At 45.3% G+C, this 20,757-nt stretch overlaps 1 protein-coding gene across 6 annotated transcripts in view; it reads left to right on the top strand.

The window, feature by feature from the left end:
* Positions 1–20,757, top strand: part of Flnb (filamin B) — a 134,277-nt gene that overhangs the window by 50,469 nt on the left and 63,051 nt on the right. For all 6 annotated transcript variants that reach the window (XM_021181303.2, XM_021181302.2, XM_021181301.2 and 3 more), the window contains exons 3-10: positions 1,543–1,640; positions 3,854–4,001; positions 12,075–12,193; positions 12,697–12,774; positions 14,315–14,477; positions 15,126–15,323; positions 18,099–18,236; positions 19,681–19,807. In XM_021181303.2, the coding sequence (XP_021036962.1) occupies positions 1,543–1,640; positions 3,854–4,001; positions 12,075–12,193; positions 12,697–12,774; positions 14,315–14,477; positions 15,126–15,323; positions 18,099–18,236; positions 19,681–19,807 (1,069 nt within the window). The remainder of the gene's footprint in view (positions 1–1,542; positions 1,641–3,853; positions 4,002–12,074; positions 12,194–12,696; positions 12,775–14,314; positions 14,478–15,125; positions 15,324–18,098; positions 18,237–19,680; positions 19,808–20,757) is intronic.

The raw sequence follows: 20,757 nt of genomic DNA, 5'->3' as shown, positions 1-20,757 counted from the left end.
TCTTCTCTGAGTGCTTGGTTGAGTGGACACCAAGATGTAATTATCCTCACTAGAGGCCTTAGATTGATGGGTAGAGTTTGCTGGCCCACACTCAGTAGAAAAACTAGAACCAGTGTTTATAGGCCACCCCCCAAATTATTTTATATAAAAAATCCTTACTTTAATAATTATATTTTCCATTTACTGAATGTTCTATATGAGCTAAGCACATTCTGAGTAGGGCAGCGTATCTCAGAGTGCTCAAAGCAGAACTCACTAATGTCAGGGAGAAAAGAGCTGTGTCAAAGCCTCGTTCCATCTTGAAAACCTATAAATTGGAATAGGCCAGAAAACAAATGTATAGTGTTAGGGCCACCAAGCTGGCTAAGGGCCCTTGTCATCAAGTCTCAGTGAGCTGAGTTTAATTCCGGTATCCACATGATGAAAGAAGAAAACTGAGTCCTGTGTCCACTCAGTCACACATACACACATTTAAATAAATGGAATGCTTTTTTCCTGTTTTTCAAGATGGGGTTTCTCTGTGTAGCCCTGGCTGTCCTGGAACTCACTCTGTAGCCAAGACTGGCCTCGAACTTACAGAGATCCACCAGCCTCTGCCTCCTGAGTGTAGGGGAAGATGTGTGCCCCCACTGCCTGACTAAATGTAACTTCTTTTAAAAAAAAAAAAGCATTAGCTAGTTTTGTAGTATCCTCTTCCTTCTACCAAAAGACACAATTGCTGGGCGTGGTGGCACACACCTTTAATCCCAGCACTCGGGAGGCAGAGGCAGACAGATTTCTGAGTTCGAGGCCAGCCTGGTCTACAAAATGAGCTCCAGGACGGACAGGGCTACACAGGGAAACCCTGTCTCGAAAATCCAAAAAAAAAAAAAAAAGAAAAAAGAAAGAAAAGACACAATTTATTCTCCCTCCTTAGTTTAAATCAGAGTTTTACTTCAGTTCTACACTACTTACACTCATTAGGGCCTTTTAAATAATTCTAGGATTGTGCCTTTGTGCCAGTGGAGTTTTGAGTCACATAAGATGCTAGCTTAATCTTTGTTAGATACATCTAGGCACAGCGCTAAAAATACTTCTCCTGTATAAAGGCACCAAGCCTAAATGGTTTTATAGTCTTTCTTTGTTTTAGTAGCTCTTTTTTGTTTTGTTTTTTTCAAGGCAGGGTTTCTCTGTCTAGCCCTGGCTGTCCTGGAACTCACTTTGTAGACCAGACTGGCCTCGAACTCAGAAATCCACCTGCCTCTGCCTCCCAAGTGCTGGGATTAAAAGCGTGCGCCACCACTTCCTGGTGCTTCAGTAGCTCTTGAAGGAATGGCTAACTTCTGTCTTAATACCAGAACAGTGTCCTAAAGCACAGTACGTCTCTGCTAGTGTAGAACAGTTTCCATTGCTGTCAGACTTTTCTCCCTCTGACGTACAGTTAGTTAAGCTGTTGGTGGGAATTGTTGAGTTACAAGACTAAATGGTTTGGTTATCAGTACATGGCTCTTTTAATCTCTTTGTCAGCTCATACTAAAAGCACTTTACATGTATTGTGAACAGGTCTGTGCCCAGACTGGGAATCCTGGGACCCACGGAAGCCGGTGGATAATGCCCGAGAAGCCATGCAGCAGGCCGATGACTGGCTGGGCGTCCCACAGGTATTCACACACACACACACACACACACACACACACACACACACACACACACAGCGAGTCCCAGGAGACTGCTCCCACCCACTGACTTGTTGCTGGCAGTCTGGGTGCTTTTCTAGGTCAGACTGTGGCCTGACCTTGGTGTTCAGCCTTTGAAGAGTCTTGCCTCTGGCACTCTCCCTCCATCTTAGTAATGATAGGTTCTTGTGGGTTTAGTAGCTTATAGATCATTCAGAAATCTTCACATCACAGACTGGCAATTTTTTCCCCTCCCATTCCCGCCTTACTTATCTCTTCCTCTCACCTCCAACCTTCTAGCTTCCTATTCAGTCTAGGCTGGCCTTGAACCCCTGATCTCCCATCTCAGCCCCTGGAGTGCTGGATTTTAGGCATGTATCACTGCAAATTTTGTATTCTTTTGGTTCTAGGTCTTTTGAAGGTTATCATTAAACCCCAATCAGCAAGCATGGTCCTTAACTAAGGGGGCAGTCATAAGGAGCTACTAGTAGTTGACTTTTTTAAAACGTGTACAAAACAAAAGTAATTTTAATCTGATGTTTGGAACTTTTTTTTTGAAGTATAAATCAGGTTAGCCTCCATTAGTGGAAACTACAGCAGAATTTGTATTCCCATCATCCATCACATGAATCACAGACGGGGCCTGAACTTTTGATAAATCAGAGATAGCATCTAAATAGTTATGTGCGTTGCTTAACACCAATGTTTTTCTTGTAACACCTCCTTGAAAATACCATGGCTGCTCCCAGGATCAAAACCACGATCAAAGGGAAGGTGTAGAAACCCAGTCGCGTGGATCAGAGGACCCCTCGCTGTAGCTCACTCTGAAGTCTTGAGTTGAGTCTTGAGTTGAGTTCAGTATATCCACAGGAGGATTATTGGGGGGCGGGGAGGGGGTCCCAGCCTGTTTCCTTGGTTTGGTTTTAGAGACTCTGCTCCATGACCATTCTCAGATCTGTCACCCCAGGAAGTGCTGTATCACACCTCTCCCTGCCTTTCAGCCTGATACACCTCTGTGTGATCCTCTGTAATGCTGGACACTATAAATGACTATAGGAGTTTCTGGAGAGAGCTACCAGATCAATGCACAGTTTGCTTTTCATGGGCTATTTTGTAGATCACTGTTCAAAATCTCAGTAGCTATTTTGCTGTTAGCCACTAAGCCCCACAGTGCTTCCTGTGCGGTCTCTCATCACTTCATTGCATTTGGTTGATATGGCTGATGAGGTAGAGCCCTCTGCTGCTCTGAGAAGGTGTCGCTTCCCACTGAATCCTCCCAGGGGACAGGGGAGACTAGCATGCTAGGTAGGGTTACATCAGGTAGGGAATCAAGGATGTTGCTAAAACTTTAGGACGGTTCCTTGTCCATCTGAGAGCTAATGTTCCGAAGCTGATTGTCAAGAGAACACACAAACACACTCCACTTCAGCTTTTTTTGGGGGGGGGGGCAGGTGTGTGTGTGTGTGTGTGTACGTGTGCGTGCACGCATAGTGGGGTTTGGGGGGGCGGGTAGTGCTTTCAGAGACCAGAGGCCTGTTGTGAGCTGCTGGGAACCAAAATCAGATCCTTTGCAAGAGTGGTATCCACTCTTCACAGCTGAGCCATCTTTCTAGTTCCTTTCCCAGTTTTAAAGGTTCCTAATATGTTAAGACCACATGTCTAGTCTGTTGTCTCCTATTGTCTTGCTTGTTTGGTTTTTTTGAGCCAGGACCTCACTGTGAATCTCAGGCTAACCCCACACTTGCTATCTTCCTGCTCAGCCTCCCGAGCGCTGCAGCTATAGGCATCTAGTCCCCTTCTCACTGGTTTTCTTTATTTCTTCTTCTTAGTACAGCGATGTGTACACAATCGATGAGCAAAAGAAGAGGCCGGCTTCTGTGCTCTAAGAACATCCCAGTGCCTTATGCAATGCTTCCGTGCTCTCCTGTACATTAACCCCTTTCTAGAATACGAGGCCAGGGGAGTGAATTGGAAGCCTGGGGCATGGCTTGAATCTCTGGAACTGACAAGCAAAATCTTGGGAGGTCTTCCACCCTCGCAGAGGAGCCAGCACCACACTTACATACAAACACCAATCTTCCTATGGCTTTAGTGCGATTTCATTTGTTTCCATTTCTTTGTAGCATTTGGTTTAAGGGAGATTTCGGTGGATACATAATGGCATGCCAGAGCACTCAGCCAGCATGTTGTTGTTCTAGGTCATCACTCCTGAGGAGATTATTCACCCAGACGTGGACGAGCACTCTGTGATGACCTACCTGTCTCAGTTCCCCAAAGCCAAACTCAAGCCAGGTGCTCCTCTTAAACCCAAACTCAACCCAAAGAAAGCCCGAGCCTATGGCAGAGGTGAGTGCTGCTCTTGCTGGGTCTCAGGTATGTTTGCTGCCAGTAGCTCTGGGAGGAACGCTCTGCCATTATTAGCCCAGGGGGCTCAGGAGGTGGTGCAGTCAGCAAGGGCTTCTTGTACAGATAGGAAGAACCATAGCCTGGTCTACAGTGGCTGGGACGGGTCTTGCCTTAGGTCGCTCACTGGTCAGGAATGGGGGTGGGGTAAGAATCTCTGCCTTCTGGATGCTGATTCATTTTCTGTCTGGCAGAAACCGCTTCAGGTTTCCAGATGGGCTGGGAGTTATTGTTAATCTCCAGCAACACTTCCTTGCTAGGACATCCTGTTGATGACTCTCACTGTAAGATGCTTTTGGCTGGTCAGAGCCATTTCAGGCATCTGGTCAGTTGTGGTCAGCACCTGATTTAAAGCATACTAGTTTTTTAAAGAGAGGAATTAACAGCTGGATGTGGTCGTATGTATTCCCTTGTAAATCTCAATGCTTTGGGAGGCTGAAGCTGGGGAGTCTCAAGTTTAAGGCTGACCAGAACAACAGTATGACCCTCTCTCAAAACAAATGAACAAACAAATAATAAAACAACAAATGCATGGCCAGGAGCTTGATTTCTGGCAAGAAGACATGAAGTATACTATATATCTTAGTTTTCGTAACTAAAATTGAAGCGACATTTGGGTGCATACCCAGTTGTTAGTTAGTAAGGACTAGATGGAGGCCCTCATCCCATTGCCCATTGGCATCTCCAAATTGCTTTCTCTGAGCCATAACCCAAGGTGATCAGTGCTAGGAGGAATAGCAAAGATAAAAGAAAATGTTTTCTTAATAAAAAAGAAAAAAAGAAGCTACAGGTAGCTATATGACTCTTCATGTCACCCTACTTGCCTTCACCCAAGGCATAAATGCTTGTTTGTAGTAGGAATCTTATCACTGGCTGTTCAGTTTCCTCTTTGTTAGTGTGAGATGGTTTCCTTCCATGGTGCAGTCTTCCAGAAAATGAATGCTCACTGCAGCTCAGGAATGTGGCCAGTCCTTGCCTGTTTCCTTCTTTGTAAGTGTTGTGAATGCTGTGGGCAAACAAGCTGTTTTCCTTTCATTTTGGGCGGGTAGCTCTGTCTCTACGTTTTTCCTTCATCATGATAAATGTTCAGAGTCTAATGTACTCGGTGTTAAGCACACTCGCCAGTCAGAGGACAGTCCCCATTAGAGCATTTTCAACTTTCCACAGTAAACCATGGTGCTCATTAAACCAGCTCTCTCTTCTCTTCTTTCTCAAACCCCTTTCTCCTGGCACCCTCCATCATATGTATGTCTCTGTGTGGAAGCAGAAGATGCAGTATGTGGCTTTCCTGTCCAGCCTACCTTACTTAGCATACATTCTCAGGATTTTATTATTATTTTTTATATTATAACATATATCACAATTTCCAGCCCTTACTCCTCCTCCTCCTCCTCCTCCTTCTCCTTCTCCTTGGAAACAGGGTTTCTTTGTGTGCCCTGGCTATCTGGAACTCACTCTGTAGACCAGGCTGGCTCAAATCCAAAAGATCTGCCTGCCTCTGCCTCTGAATTGTTGGGATTAAAGGCTTGCACCACTACCACTTGGCTCTTCCTCCCCTTTTTATAGGTGGATGATAATCTATTGTGTGTGCTGTATTTGGTTTCTTCAGGCAGGTATATGCAGTATTCCACCTTTCAGTCGTTATGAACAATACTACCCGAGAACATGGATGCACTGGAATCTTTTGGATGTAAACCTAGACATGAAGTGAGGTTCTATGCTTCACTTTTCTCCTTTTAAAATCGGAAGGCAACATAGTCACTTTGGGTGATGGGGCCACAACACAAGGCCACATAAGTGGAGCTGTGAGATACATATTTCTTCCTTGGTGAGATGAAAGTCAGGCCAATTTTGGCATGTTTCTGCTACTCAAGCTAGGGATAGAGAATAAAATTAATAATAATAATAATAATAATAATAATAATAATAATAATAATAATTTCTATAAGGGCTCAGAAGCTTGGTTTATCCTTTAGATGTAGAATAGATTACTGTTGAGGCCAGTTAGCGCTTGCAGATGCATCTGTTGAGCTTTGAGTTTCCTGTGTGAGTCGGGTGAGAGGGCTTAGGGTCTTTGTGTAAGGCTCCCTTTTGGGATTAGTGTCATTGAACACTTTTGTCCACTAGCTAAGCAGAGCCCTTCTCCAAACCCTATTCTGTATAAAGCACTTAACAACAGAGACTTACAGAACCCCAAGTCTCAGTAATTAGAGGGACTGGTTCCACACGGTGAGTATAGCTGTACTGGAGTTTTATAGAGTGTGGGGATGTGGCTCAGCTTCCTAACCAACCCTGGCTAGCTAGAGAACATTACACTGACTTAACTGAGCCATTGACAAGGTACAGGTACTAGAGTCAGATGGAGTAGGTGCTTGCAAATGTTGTAGATGTGTATTTAAATCCTGTTAGTAACCTGATCATTATATTAGCAAAAGAAACGCATAGGAAATAAAATATAAAAGTCCATTTTCTAATTGCTTTACCCTTTCTTTCCTTCAAGTGTGAGACCTTCATTTTAAATGTGTGTGGCGGTAGGGGTGGGGTCATACTGAGATATCCTTATGAAAGCGAAGACAACCTTGAGCCATATCCCTGCCGCCCCAAGGCAGGACACTCTTTCAAGACAGTGTGTGCTCTGTGTTCAGCCAAATATCATAGGAAAAAACTATGCCCTCCCCATATATCCATCAGCAAAATAAGTGGAGAGCCAAGCCTTTGACTAGTCTAGTGTTAAGGTAGTGATGATGTCAGCAGAGACTGGGTAAGGAGTAATGAGCTGCTCCTCTTCTGGATGCTAGAGGGGGAGCTGATACTCCCACCATAACCACTAGAAATGGGAGCCACTCTAATTCAAACCTCAGGTACCAGTGGAAGTGGAATGGGTATTCTGAACTTCCTCCCCCCTCAGACAGAAAGTTCACCTAAGGTCCAGAGTCCCATAACTGCCCAAGTTTCAACTTTAAAAATCACTGTCACACAGTGAGCCAATATCTTAAATTTAATGAAAGTGATGGTTGATGCCAAGAGTGGGTTGATAGAAATGTACAAATTACCTGCCAGCCATTTAAAAGTATCTGTTATCGTTAAGATTTTCAACTAGACGAGGCCTGGAATCACTAAGTAGACCCTCTTTTGACCCAGTCTGTATAAGACTTTCTAGATTGGGTTAACTGAGGTGTAAAAACCTATCCCAGTCTCTTCTATGGCCTGAGAGCTTGGATGAACTGAATAAAAAGGAAGCGAGCTGAGCATCAGTATTCTCTCTGCTTCTTACAACCGGGATGTCATGTGACCGAGCATAGGTGTCCTCTCTGCTTCTTACAGCTGTGATGTCATGTGACCCACAGACCAGCCAGCTCCTACCACTGACCGTGGATTCTCGAACTATAAACCAGTTAATGCTTTCTTGTTGCCAGGTATCTGGCCACAGTGATGGCAAAAATAACTAATACTGTGGCCATATTTTAAAAGATAACCTGGGTGAGCCTGTAAACATTCAGGAAATTTAATTTGTAAAATTGTAAGGACTCCTGTAAACCTCCAGGGGTGAGTGAGTTCACTGGGGAATTCTCCCAAACACTTAGAGAAGAAACAAAACCGATTTTTATTGTCTTAAATAAGGGATGAGAGCACTTGCTGTTCTATTTTGCTTTCTGCTGCTGTGGTGAAATGCACTGAAGCAGCTTGTGGGAAGGAGAGAGGGAGGGTTACAGTCCATTCTGAGGGAAGCCTGAGCAGGAGCTCAAGCTAGAGCACCCCCCCCCTGACACCACCACCACCACTCACCCACCCAGCCCTTCCCCCCCCCCCCCCCACACACACACACAGAAGCAGAGGCCATAGAGGGCTGATGCTTACTGGCTTGCTCTTGTCCAGTCTGCTTTCTTCTACAATCCAGTGTTACCTGCCCAGGAGTGGGTAGGTTACACTAGGTTGTATCTACACCCACAGTAGGCTGGGTCCTCCCACATCAGTCATTAATCAACATAATCCACAGACATGCCCAGAGCCCAGGCTGAGGGAGGCAATTCCTCAATTGAGGTCCTCTCTTCCCAGTGACTCTAGCTTGTGTCAAGTTGACAAAAGCCGACCAGCAGAGGTAGTAGCAACCTCACTTTATGAAACACCAGAGCCAATAACAAAACACAGAGACCAGTGGACTATAGATATAAAAACACATCATGAAACATATATATATATATCATACATACAGACACACACACACAAAATGAATCAGTCACACTTTGTGTCTAAGTGAGGTTTCTTTTAGCAGTGTAAGGCTGGTCCACTATTTAAAAACTTGTCAATACAACCAACTAGATTATAGAAACAGGTTAGTGAATGAAAATAAAGACACATGGTTGGTCATAATGATGATTAAAAAGCAAGTGACAAAATTCAACTGTCATCCATGATAAGACTCCAAAAAGGGGAAGGAGAAAGTTCCAGTCAGTGTAGAGTAACTGCCACAGAAGCTCTGCCTGACTTCTCAGAACACGCCCAGCCTTTCACTGATAAGATCTGGATCAGGGTGGTGCCTGCTCTTGCAACATATTAAGGGGGCTTGAATGGTGATATTAGGTCAGAAGTGGGGGGACAGCAGAAAAGTCAGAAACAAAACTGGCCATGATGTGGTGGTCTAAACTGATTTTCCAACAATTAAAAATGAGAAAAGCCAGGTGTGGTGACATATACCTTTAATTACAGGCAAAGGAAGGCCGGTTTCTGAGGTTTCAGGGCCAGCTAGACTACATGGTGAGACCCTCTCAAAATAAATTAAAAAAACAAAATAAAAAGGTTGGTCCCAAAGGAGAATAAAGCTTTCTTAGGCACAAAAGTGACCCACCAGAATCTATTCCAGTTATACATGGTGTAATGCACGTGTGGATCCTGAAATTTAAAATGGCACACCATTTACTGTCACATAGAAAAGAAAACTGGTGTGAGTGTAATAAAGCATACACATGATTTATAATCTAAGAACTAAGTAAAAGGCCTGAGTAAGAAGAGAGACTGGAACAAAGGCATGGGTTCTCCTTGAACTGGCACAGTGATGTCATTGCAATTGAAGTTTTGACAATGAACTCAGCCTCAGTCTACCTGCCTAGCACACACGAGGTCAGTTCCTAGCTCCAAAAAGAAAAAGAAAAAGAAAAGAAAAAAGAAAAATTTTTTGTAGGTGTCAACAAAATTCCAAGAATATTTCAAAAGAAGAAAGGCTAGGGAGCTGGGGCACTTGGGTTTTAAAAGATGTGTGACAGGAATCCGTCTACGGTGTCGGAAGCACAGCTTCAGAGCCGTTCTGACATTGCTGGAAGATTCTAGCACAGGTGGAACCCTGAGTTCCAGGGCAGCCAGGGCTACATAGAGAAACCCCGTTGTAAAAAACAAACAAAACATTACACCCAAGCCGCTAGAGATGGCCACTGGCTGAGAACATTGGTCGTGCTACCAGAGGATCGGGGTTCAAGTCCCAGTGCCCACGTCGTGACTGAAGTGTCCCACGGGATCCAGTGTCGTCTTCTGTTCTCCATGGGTACCAGACGCACACGTGGTACACAGAAATAGAGCAATAAACGTCCATACACACAAAATAAATAACTTTTAAAAATAGAATCACACCTAACTCAAAAGTCAGCTCGAACTGAACCACTTAAATATGCAACATGCATCAAACCCACCTGAGAGGGAAAACCATGAGGGTCTAAAATCTAGGGTTAGGGAAAGAAAGAGCTCTGGGATTTGACAACAAGAGCTCAAGAAGAGAAAAAAAAATGACAACTTCATCAAAAATTAAAAACAAAACAAAACCAAATCAAACAACTCCCCCAAAACTTTCAAGTCTTAAATATATATCTGTATATGTACGTATATATCTGTATTTTGAAAAACCTTGCCTGGACCCCCACATTGCTGATGTGAAGTGGTCCAGACATCCTGTGTCATTCTAATTTTATATGTGTGTGCTGCCGTAGTGAGAAAAGAGCCCATGCTCTCAGTAGACACTACCAGTAAACCTCATTCACCACAGCAGTTGCTCGCATTGGCCCCGGCCTATCTCAGCCACGGCTGAGCTGTCGGCCTCCTTCTCCCCATACTTGAACTGTTCATCTCATAGCTGTCTGCCTGGCATTTGCAGAGGAACTGAAGGTCAGACTCTCAGTCTCTCTAATCAGCACTAGGCACTGGTTCAAGTAGTGGGTCTGGAGTTACTTACAATTTCTATCTTACTGGGCTCCAAATCTGAGTTTCCTGTGACCTGCTTAGGCTAGGCAGTCACTCGGAGCTCAGGAAATAACCAGGTGTCCTGACAATATTCTAGGATGAAAAGTGCTCTCTATCCTTGAGGTTTAAGGGATCCTGAGAGTTGGGATGGGCCATATTTCTGGAAGAACACAGAAGCTTCTAGATTCTCTTTTTTTTTTTTTTTTTTTTTTTTTTTTTTTTTTTTTTTTTTGGTTTTTTCGAGACAGGGTTTCTCTGTATAGCCCTGGCTGTCCTGGAACTCACTTTGTAGACCAGGCTGGCCTCGAACTCAGAAATCCGCCTGCCTCTGCCTCCCCAGTGCTGGGATTAAAGGCGTGCGCCACCACGCCCGGCTTGCTTCTAGATTCTCAAGCCTGGCTTTCTGCTGGTGACAGCTCCAGATTGAGATTCCCACCCAAAACTTATCAACCCAGGCAATTACAGGAAGCTTAGGTGCCATATACCACGAACGGGTCCTTGTCACATCAGGACCGCTTGGACATTACGGGGCGTTTTAGGGGCTCTGTGTGAGGAACCATGTTAGGAGGAAGATATAGACATAGAACTTTACACTTGATTTAAATTCTCACAAAACCTCTGTCTGAATGTTCACAGCAGCTTTGGAAATGATAGACAGCTGGATATAACCCAGACATCCCACGGTGGGAGAGGGTAAACAGTCGCATAGCATAGAACATTACTCATCAGTGAAAAAGCGTCAGCGGCCCACGTGAATGGACGGGATTCTCAGTTAGAAGGACCGATACCATAAGGTTGCCTAATATATGACTCCATTTATGTAACATTCTTGAAATGGTAAAATTACAGAGATGGAGAACAGATTAGTGGTTGTCAGGATAAGAAGAGGGTGGGGCGGAAGGGAAGTGGGTGGGGCTCCTAAAGGGCAACACGAGGGATCCCTGTGGTTATGAAGTGCCCTGTGTCTTGATCGTATAATTTTTAGTACTCTGGTCATGATAAGTATCATCACTTTGCACCACTGCTACCACCACCCCCCGTCATTGCACTTCCCCTTTCTCCTTCCCCCAACCCCCAAATCCTGGTGCTGCTTGAGGAAGTCAGGAGAGGTCTTCCAGTCCCTTGGAACTGGAGTTATAAATGGTTGTTAACCAGCAAGTAGGTGCTGGGACTGGAACCCAGGTCCTGTGCAACGGTAACAAGTACTCTTAACAGCTGAGCCATCTCTCTAGCTCCTCACCTAACTTTTTAATATCCATGTTAGAAAAACACACAGATCCGACGTGCTTTACCCCATTACTCTTTTGTTTCCCTCTGAAGACTCCTTTTCCCACAAGGTCTTGTTTCTACTTTTCATATAATTTATATATAAGTCTAGATTTCACATGTGAGAAAAATATGGGGTATTTGTCTTTGAGTCTACCTATTATTTAACCATCTTAAAATTAAAAGTCTAATTGCAAATAATAGGGGGATACTTTTTAAAAGTATATGTACACTGTTATTTAAAGAAACATGCCACTTCCTTCTCCTGCACGACCTCGCAAAGGCAGGTCCTTCTGTTAGCTACTACCAATGTGCATTTTCACTGTTATGTGGACCACTCTCTGAAACTCTCGAATATTTTAGAATTGGATATCAGCTAGATAACATGAAGAAAATAAGAGTTTGAACCTATCTGGTTATTCCTTCATGGCAGTTTGTTCCCATCTCCTAAATAAGAAAAAGAAAAACATATAGTGGGTTGTAGACGTGGCCCAGTTTAAAATTTACTGTGTAAACTCATGACAGGAATTGAACCTACTGGAAACATGGTGAAGCAGCCAGCCAAATTCACGGTAGATACCATCAGCGCTGGACAAGGAGATGTGATGGTGTTTGTTGAGGACCCGGAAGGAAACAAGGAAGAGGTATGTGGAGGATGCCACCTCCCTCCGGAGTCATTCGGCCAGTCACGAGACCAGAGACTGCATATTCAGGTCCTCACAACGCTTAGCCAAAATGCTACCAAAGAATCCCGAGGCTTGTGGCGGCTAAAGCAGCTTGCCTAAGCGCTGTGCCTTGAGTGCAGTATTCACTGATTAACACAAACACAGTGTTTGATAACGTAAATGATAGGTGGGGGTGAGACATAGAACTTGTCAATTGAGGTGTCCTGATTTTCCTCTCCTGACCATCTTTGGGTCTTTGATCTGATCATAGCATGATCTGAACTCATAAATACTCTGCCATATTGTCTAGCTTCCTCTGGGGCAGGATCTCTGCCCAACTTCTTGTATTTTTGTTCGTAAAACCAAGACTGGCATCTTCTATACTTGTAACAGTCACCAGACCAGTAAATGATCAAGTGAATCTGCTTCATACTGATGCATACCTTTCACCTTCTCTAATTGATAATCATCCTCTCTTCTAGGCACGTGTGACCCCAGACAGTGACAAGAACAAGACATACTCTGTGGAGTATCTGCCCAAAGTCACAGGGCTGCACAAAGTAAGATAAGGCACCATGGCCGCGGCATGGTCTGGTCCTTGGGCTTGTATTGTTACATGTTAAAGAAAGATCTTAGGAAGAGGAATGGTCTTGTTGGCAGTGTTTGTACAGTGCTGGATGTAGAATGTAGTATCTCTACATACTAGGCAGAAGCCATAAGTTACTTAGGTTAAGATTATACAATCTCATTTATCAAAAAAAGTAGAATCCCTAATAAATCAGACTTGGCATTAGGTAGCACATCTCGGTTGTCTGTATTCCCCAGGGGAGTCATTCGTGATGTCCTGATTTCCTCCCCCTAATTGCACATGAGTACCTACAGATTGAAGCTGTCTGTCTGGAGTATAGATAATGTAGCGAATAACTGCAGCCTCTGTCCTGAATGCTTCCTTACTCATCCCTCTTTGTGATAGGCTAGATTGTGTACTGGTCTTGAGCCCAGAGGACACACAAGTTCAGCTCACTAGCAGCAGCAAGGAATATACTCAGCTTCTGAGGAGGGAATATACTCAGCAGGAAGCCAGCTTCCAGGCCCTTCACCTCAGCATCATATCTGAGACCATTCCAGCCTGGTTCCGTAGGGCAAGAGCTGAGAGCATGGGCTACAGCAAGGGCTAACCAAGGACTGTGTCTTCTACGGGAAGAGAGCCTTTGCCACCCAGAAACCAAACCTCCTATGACAGGCTCAGGCTTTAAGACAGGTTCTGAATTTCTGCCTTGAGCTTTTGTGAATTCACCAGGATTATTCTTACTCCAGAACTCCATGAATCTACGAGAATGAAATCTTAAAAAAGAACATTTAAATCTCATTAATTCATTAATTATTAGTAGATTCACAGGAAACCTAGTCCTCTTAAAATATCCCAAGATGAGAAAGTTTTGCTAAAGTTTTAGACAGAAGTCATTATATTTTGTTTCAAATGCATTTATCTGGAAATGATCTTGGTCCGTGAAAAATCGAACTATGTTTTTAAAATCTTGGGATGATGAACTTCCTTCCGAGAGTGCAGCGACCTTATCTGCATTACTAGAGAAACCCCTTGCCTAGAGATCTAAGTATAAGTGGTCGTTTTCTTTCCTGTTAGAAGGGCCAAGCACCCTACAAGATGTGCTGGGGTAATAGTGGCACAAGATTTGGGGGGGGGGGGGAGTGGCCAGCCAATGACTGGTCTCACTTGAGGCCCATGCTACAAGAGGGATCCCATGTCTGACACTACCTGGATGGCCTGGAACCGTAGACTGGATAGTTCAGAGATCTGGGTTAGAACCAAGCACAACTGGGAGGGAGGGGGTGCCCGTACCCAAGTGCATCTGATGTAAGTACTTTTGGTTTAAGACCGGGATGTCATGGGCATTGCCATATGCCTGATGGGTCCAGGTAGTGGTTCAGTTCTGGTCACTTTCCCTGATTTTAGGGCTTGTGTTGCCATCCACCATTGGGTAGACAATCCTGAGGAAGGTGAGAGAAGGTTGTGTGTGAGGTTGGATAGTGTTCTTGCCAACCAGGGAGAAGCTGTTACCTCTCTCTTGTCACTTGTAGGTCATAGTCCTCTTTGCAGGACAGCACATATCTAAGAGCCCATTTGAAGTGAACGTTGACAAAGCCCAAGGAGATGCCAGCAAAGTCACTGCAAAAGGCCCAGGGCTGGAAACTACAGGGAACATTGCCAACAAGCCTACCTATTTTGACATCTACACAGCTGGTAATGTATCCCTCTCCCATGGTTTTGACCTTTGCTGGTCTTGTAGGGTCTAACACAGAATCCTCAGGAGGGTTTGGGCACCCAAACCTTTTGTCTTTTTAATTGATGAAACAACTTTTTCTCACAAGCTAGTTGTATTTTTACATATCTTCACTCTTGTCCCTGATTGAGAAGTAATCAATTTTTGTACAAATTTCAGTCTACACTAAATGTTACCAGTCATGTGCTAGACCAAGTTCTATGGAAAAGTGAAAGAAGTGGACTGCACAAATAAATAAGATGAATAATATCAATTTCTTAGCTTTCTTTTTTTTTTTTTTTTAATGAGACAGGCTTTCTCTGTGTCGCTCTGGCTGCCCTAGAACTTGCTCTGTAGATCAGGCTGGCCTCAAATTCAGAAATCCATCTACCTCTGCCTCCTGAGTGCTGAGATTAAAAGCAAGAGTCATCACATGGCAGCTTTCTTTTCCGTTTTTTTGTTTTTGTTTTTGTTTTGTTTTTTTTCTTTTAAGAAAAGGAATGACAGTTGGTACAGGCATTCAGCTGGTTCAGCCTGGCCTGAGTGGCCCTTTCTGTTTGCACTGTGCACTGGTTGGCAGAGCTTTCAGAGGGAAAGGGGTGCTCACGGAGTGGCCGTTCTTTTCACAGGAGCTGGCGTGGGGGACATCGGCATTGAGGTGGAGGATCCCCAGGGCAAGAACAGTGTGGAGCTGCTGGTGGAAGACAGAGGAAATCAGGTGTATAGATGTGTCTACAAACCAGTGCAGCCTGGCCCCCATGTGGTCAAGGTCTCCTTTGCTGGGGATGCCATTCCCAAGAGTCCCTTTGGTGTACAAATTGGGGAAGGTAAGTACTGACCAACTCTCCCTGTCATGGAGACTGACAGACCTCCGGATATTAGTGCTAATGCAAGTTGTGTTCCTCTGCTATCCTCCCTGTGTCAAAACATCTGAAATGATCACATTAATAGATGATGAAATTATATGTATGGCTCACGGCCATGATCACTTGGGCCTGTGGTGATGCTGTGTATCTACAATGAGCACGTGACATGTGGCAATGGGGCTGCTTACCACAAGGAAGCCATGAAGCCAAGAAGAGGTGGAGAGAGAGAGGCTAGGATCTCACCAGTCCTTTCCAGAGCAAGCTTCCAGTGATCTGACTTCCTTCTGCCAAATCCCACATTTTCAGCACTTGTACCCTTAGGGAACATTTTAAGTCCAGTCTGTATCACAGATGGAGTATCGCTAATCTGCAAACTAGATTACTTCAAAATCCAGAAAACAAAACAAAACAAAACTGTGCACTAATGTGATCCTAAATAGTTTTATATTTCAGATTTTAAGTTTTCAGATTAGGGAAGTCAGTCAATAAAGTCCGTGCAAATATTTTTAAACGTGTATCTGAAACGGGCTGGAGCTACGGCTCGGTGGTGACCACTCCTCCTGAGTATCCAGAGGACCTGAATTCAGTTTCCAGCAGCCACACACTAACTGTTCCACCTGTAACTCCAGCTTCAGGGCTTCTGATGCTCTCTCTGGCTTCCTTGGGCACCTGCACACATATGGCAGACACTCGCATAAACCACACACACTAAAACACACACCACGACCACCACCTTTAAAACCTTATTATAGCAAGATCTTTTTGTTCAAGCCCTTTTCTGGAAGGGATATTGAATCCCTGTGCAGAGACTGAAGTGTGCTGGTTTTGGTGTCTAGGAACAGGCTTGGCAGCGGCAGGTCCCTATAGTCCAGGCACTTTACTGGCTGTCTGGCACTCAGCCCAGCTGCATTTTGGCCCCCCAGTTGGCAGGTGGAGTCACTGAGGCTTTGGCATTGTAGGTCTCAGAAGAACCATAGTGTCCGTTGACATGCCTGTAACTACTCTGCCGAACCCCTCTGCAACCAGGAGCGTGGGTTTCCCCTTATATTAAAGGCACCCTCCCCCTCCCCCCCTCCCTCCCTCTGCCCTTTCCCTCCCTCTCCCCTTCCTCTCCCCGTTGCTCTTTTCTGTTGTTACTGCTGTTTTCCAACTGTGCTGCCTTTTCTAACCGTACTTGCCTCTCCCTCTTCTGTCCTCCACCTCTGCACCTGCAGACCTGGCTCCTCCTTCTGAATCCTGTCTCTGGGCCAGCCTGGACCCTGAAGCTGCTGGCTTCCTATTTGCAAGCTCTGGGCCAGAGGCTCTTGCTTTGGTAAGGGCTGGTTGGGTGGGGCGTATTTTGCCAGTTCTTTGTGCTGCTTCCGAGTGACTAAAGGAAGTTCCTGTGCAGGCAATAGTGATCACAGCATGTATGGCCAGATCCCAGCCTGAGCAAGGTGCTGAGGGATGGCAGTGGATCTGGCACATCCCACAAACTCTTCAGTCGAGTTGGCCGAGTGTTTGAGTTGGCTGAGTGCTCTAGGAACTGAGCAGTTACAGTCTTTTTTCCCATGTTTAGCCTGTTGACTGTGCTCTGTATTTCCATAGGTGTGTGTGTGTGTGTGTGTGTGTGTGTGTGTATGTGTGTGTGTGTGTGTTAGAGTGCTCACCAGACATGTACAGGACCATGGTTTCCATCCTTAGACCTTCAATACATACATATTAGGTGTCTTTAACAGAGGAAAACCGATGTTACTGGCCATTAAGTGCCACCATACACCATGTTCTTCCATGAACAATCCAACATGATCTCTAACTGCAAGGATGTCTCTGTTCCCGTCTGGGGAGTAATGGTTTGCCACATAACCAACAGGGAGGTTGTATCTAATGAGCAACCACCTTCCGTCCGCTTCTGAAGCCCGTGTATAAAGGGCTGTTGCACATGCTGTTTAGAGAGGAAAAGCCAATGCATAGACAACAGGACATTGAACCCATCAACTTCCCATTTCTACTTAAGGAGAAAGCTGTTCATGTTGGGCAAAGGATCTCTAGGCAGAATCTATGTCTTTCCAAGCCTCCTCCTGACCCCACTTGAAGAGTAGTTTCTAGACTCTGTCAAGTGAAGAATATTAGCCATCACCATAATTTTTGTCCTTGTGGTTTTTAAAGGAGATCAGAAGTCATGTCAGCCATGGCATTTTCTGCTGAGGCTTGCCTTTGTAGATGCCTGGAGCTTTGTCACAGCCACTTCTGGCTGAGAACTTTTTGTTATCTTGTCCAGCTATTCACATGCAAGACAACAGCTATGTCCAGATCTTCAGAAATGTCTGGCCTGTGCTTTGGAGCTCAGACGGATATTTCAAGCACTGCGTTTTCCAAGTAGACTTGAAAACGCATAGGATTCCCAGTCACTGGACCCTGGAGTGTGGCCGTGAGGTCAGGCTAGTGTTCAGCAGTCAGTCTTAATCCCCCTCTGCTCATAAAAGGCTAAAAGCCAGTACAGGAGCCCCACAGTGTGGAGTCACGGCTCTCCTATTGGTGCCCAGTGCTTGTGTGATGAGGCTGGACAGTCCTGGTGTTCCTTCTTGCCTAGCTGCTGTGCTTCCTGGGCAGGACCCCTGGCATTAGCTGTTGGATGCTCTTTGTATAAAGCAAACATTTTCTTGGCGGGTATGGGGGAGGCCCAAGTTAACCTTAACTTTCTTGTCCTTTGCAAAATACTAAAAGGTTGAACTGATGTCAAAACTCTGTTTGTAGCCTGCAACCCAAATGCCTGCCGAGCCAGCGGCCGAGGCCTGCAGCCCAGAGGTGTCCGGATCCGGGAGACTGCAGACTTTAAGGTGGACACCAAGGCTGCTGGAAGCGGAGAGCTTGCTGTAACTGTGAAGGGTCCTAGTAAGTATTTATCTCAAATAAACCTTAGCTAGTTCTTCAGCCATGATATATTTATTGGTAACACCCACTGGTCAGTCCTGATTGGTATCTCCTAGAGAGCTGTGACAGAGATTTGAGTCCTATCTGTGCTCTTTAGAGATCAAGTTGTAGAGTTGGAACATGTGCCCTGGATATAGGTCGGCAAGACCAGTGAGTGGTTAATATATTAAGACCTCTGGGATAGGAAACAAAGCTGTAAGGAAGTTGGAGAAATACTGCTTCGGGGACAACATATCCCTCCCCCCACCACATCCCCCACCCTCTTAATTGAAGAGACCTAGGTATAAAGTGGAGGATTCTTACAGACTCACATGGATTGGGGTTTTCTGACCTGGGATCCAAGCGCAGTATTAAAAGCCAGTGATTTCTCCGGTACCCTTTACATTTTATAGACTATGAAATTATGTCAATTACTGTATTAGTATGATCGCTGCTTATAGGAGAATAAAATGTCCTAGAATGGTTTTCTTTGTAGGTGGTTAGTAGAGTTATGTCTCTGCAGTACCCTGTTCCCCCTTCCTCCTTTGGGACGGAGACAGCAGGCATGAGGTCAGCATCTCCTGTCTCCCGTCTTCCCAGGAACAGAGAGGCAGCTCTGAAGGCCTAGCTGCAGGTGTAGTCGCACTTGGTGTTTGTTCTAAGTCTGTACAGGCCTGTGCTTCCTACGCCATGTTTCTCTCGGCGTCCAGGAGTTCCTGAGTGAGCTCTAAGCTCAGAGCCTTGGGGAAGGATTTGCCCCAAGGGCAGCCAAGGTTCTACTGCCCAGACCTAGAGCCAAGTGCAGGTAGCTCTGCAGCTGTCCATCCATCCATCCACCCACCCACAGTCCACCACCCCTGCTCAGTTTGTTGCAACAGGAGCTAAAGAGGTGTTCTTTTCTGACCTCAGAGTCCTTCTTCACTGATAACATGAAACAGGTTTCTGCCTGATGGCTAGATCCAAAATTGTGGATAGAACCTAAAATCTGGCTTCTCCTAGATAGCTTATAAGAACTTTCTTCTTTCGCTGTCCTGCTTTAGCAGGAAAAGATTCATGGGTGCTTAGTCCATGACAAGTAATCATAAAGATGAGCTCTCTTCCAGTGTCTGTGGGGCAGTGGGGGTGGGGAGCGAAGGCAGCTGGGACTGTCAGAAAACACAGAGACACAGCAAACGACCCATCTGGTCTAAGAGCTCAGCCTCCACCAGCTGAGAGCTTTTGGAAGCCAGTTAGCTGGGAAGTCTTCTGTTTCTCCCTCCTGGAGGCTGGGATGGCTCTGGTTTTAGTTTTGGAAACCGCTCCCAGCTTTTGAGGGAGATCTCACATTCAGAGTCTAGTTTTTATACGTTGCTTGTGTCTTGTGGGGAGTCTCCTTGTAAGCCAAGGATTATACTGCAAAAGCTGTGTGCTTGCTTGCTTTCCACAGAGGGCCTGGAGGAGCTGGTCAAACAGAAGGGCTTTCTGGATGGGGTCTACTCATTTGAGTACTACCCCAGCACACCAGGGAAATACAGCGTTGCAGTTACCTGGGGGGGGCACCACATTCCCAAGAGGTGAGTCCGCATTGGAGATGGGCCTTGTCCAGAGGTGTGTTCAGCCTGTGACAGGCTCGCAGGAGGGAGCGCTCTGCCTCCCAGGCTGCCAGAGGGAAGAGAGATCTGCTTTGTTAGAAGCTTCCCCCCATCCCCGCCTTTTCAGAACTGCACAGACACTTGGCTTACTCTCAAAAGCAGCAGAAAGTCACTGTGGTTTCAGCTGCCCTGCTTTAAATCAAATGCTGGTGGTTTGTGCCTGGTGGGAGGCAGGGAAACCAGAAAGAACTGTAATAGAGAGCAAACGGGCTGTGTGTCTATACAGCCTTATATAAGCTAAGGCTCTCCTTTTCAATGAGTGCCTCTGTTCACAGATGCCGCGGGCACAGTCGGCTATGGCTTTTACATAAAAACCCATCTATGTGAATGCCGTCAGGGATAAGGGACCCCTGGCCACACCTGGGGCTATTGCAGTTTCCTTTTTGGACCCCTGTGCTCTGCCACTCTCCTGAGGGCAGTTTAAACTTTGAATACATTCTGTTTGTCTTGAGAAGTAATTGAGCATTATAGTAGTCCTCCCTTGTCCATAAAGTTACCTTCTAAAACCATAAATATATGCCTGAAACCAACCCCAGGCAGCGTCATGTGGCGTTTTCCCCCTCTAGACTTGCATACCCATGAGAAAGTTTAATTTATAAAATAGACACAATAGGAGACTGATAGCAATAGCAGCAAGGCAGCAGAATGGAAGTTCCATGACTGTAGTCTTAATGAACTATGCCACATTGTGTGGGACTTCCCCTTCGTGTGGTGTTCGCTGACATAATGCCTACACGGTGAGATAAAGTGAAAAGAATATTGTAGGTATCATGGCCAAGCACTGGGCCACTATTAATCTCAAAATGATACATTGCAGACTGCATTTGAAATGTAAGAAAATAAAACCAAGGGTAAGGGGACCTCTTAAGTAG

This window comes from Mus caroli, unplaced genomic scaffold (genome assembly GCF_978045245.1).
Source record: "Mus caroli unplaced genomic scaffold, Mus_caroli_1 scaffold_12, whole genome shotgun sequence".
In the NCBI taxonomy this organism is placed as follows: Eukaryota; Metazoa; Chordata; class Mammalia; order Rodentia; family Muridae; genus Mus; species Mus caroli.
The sequence above is the reverse complement of the archived record's forward strand: the minus strand, read 5'-3'. Positions and strand labels throughout refer to the sequence as shown.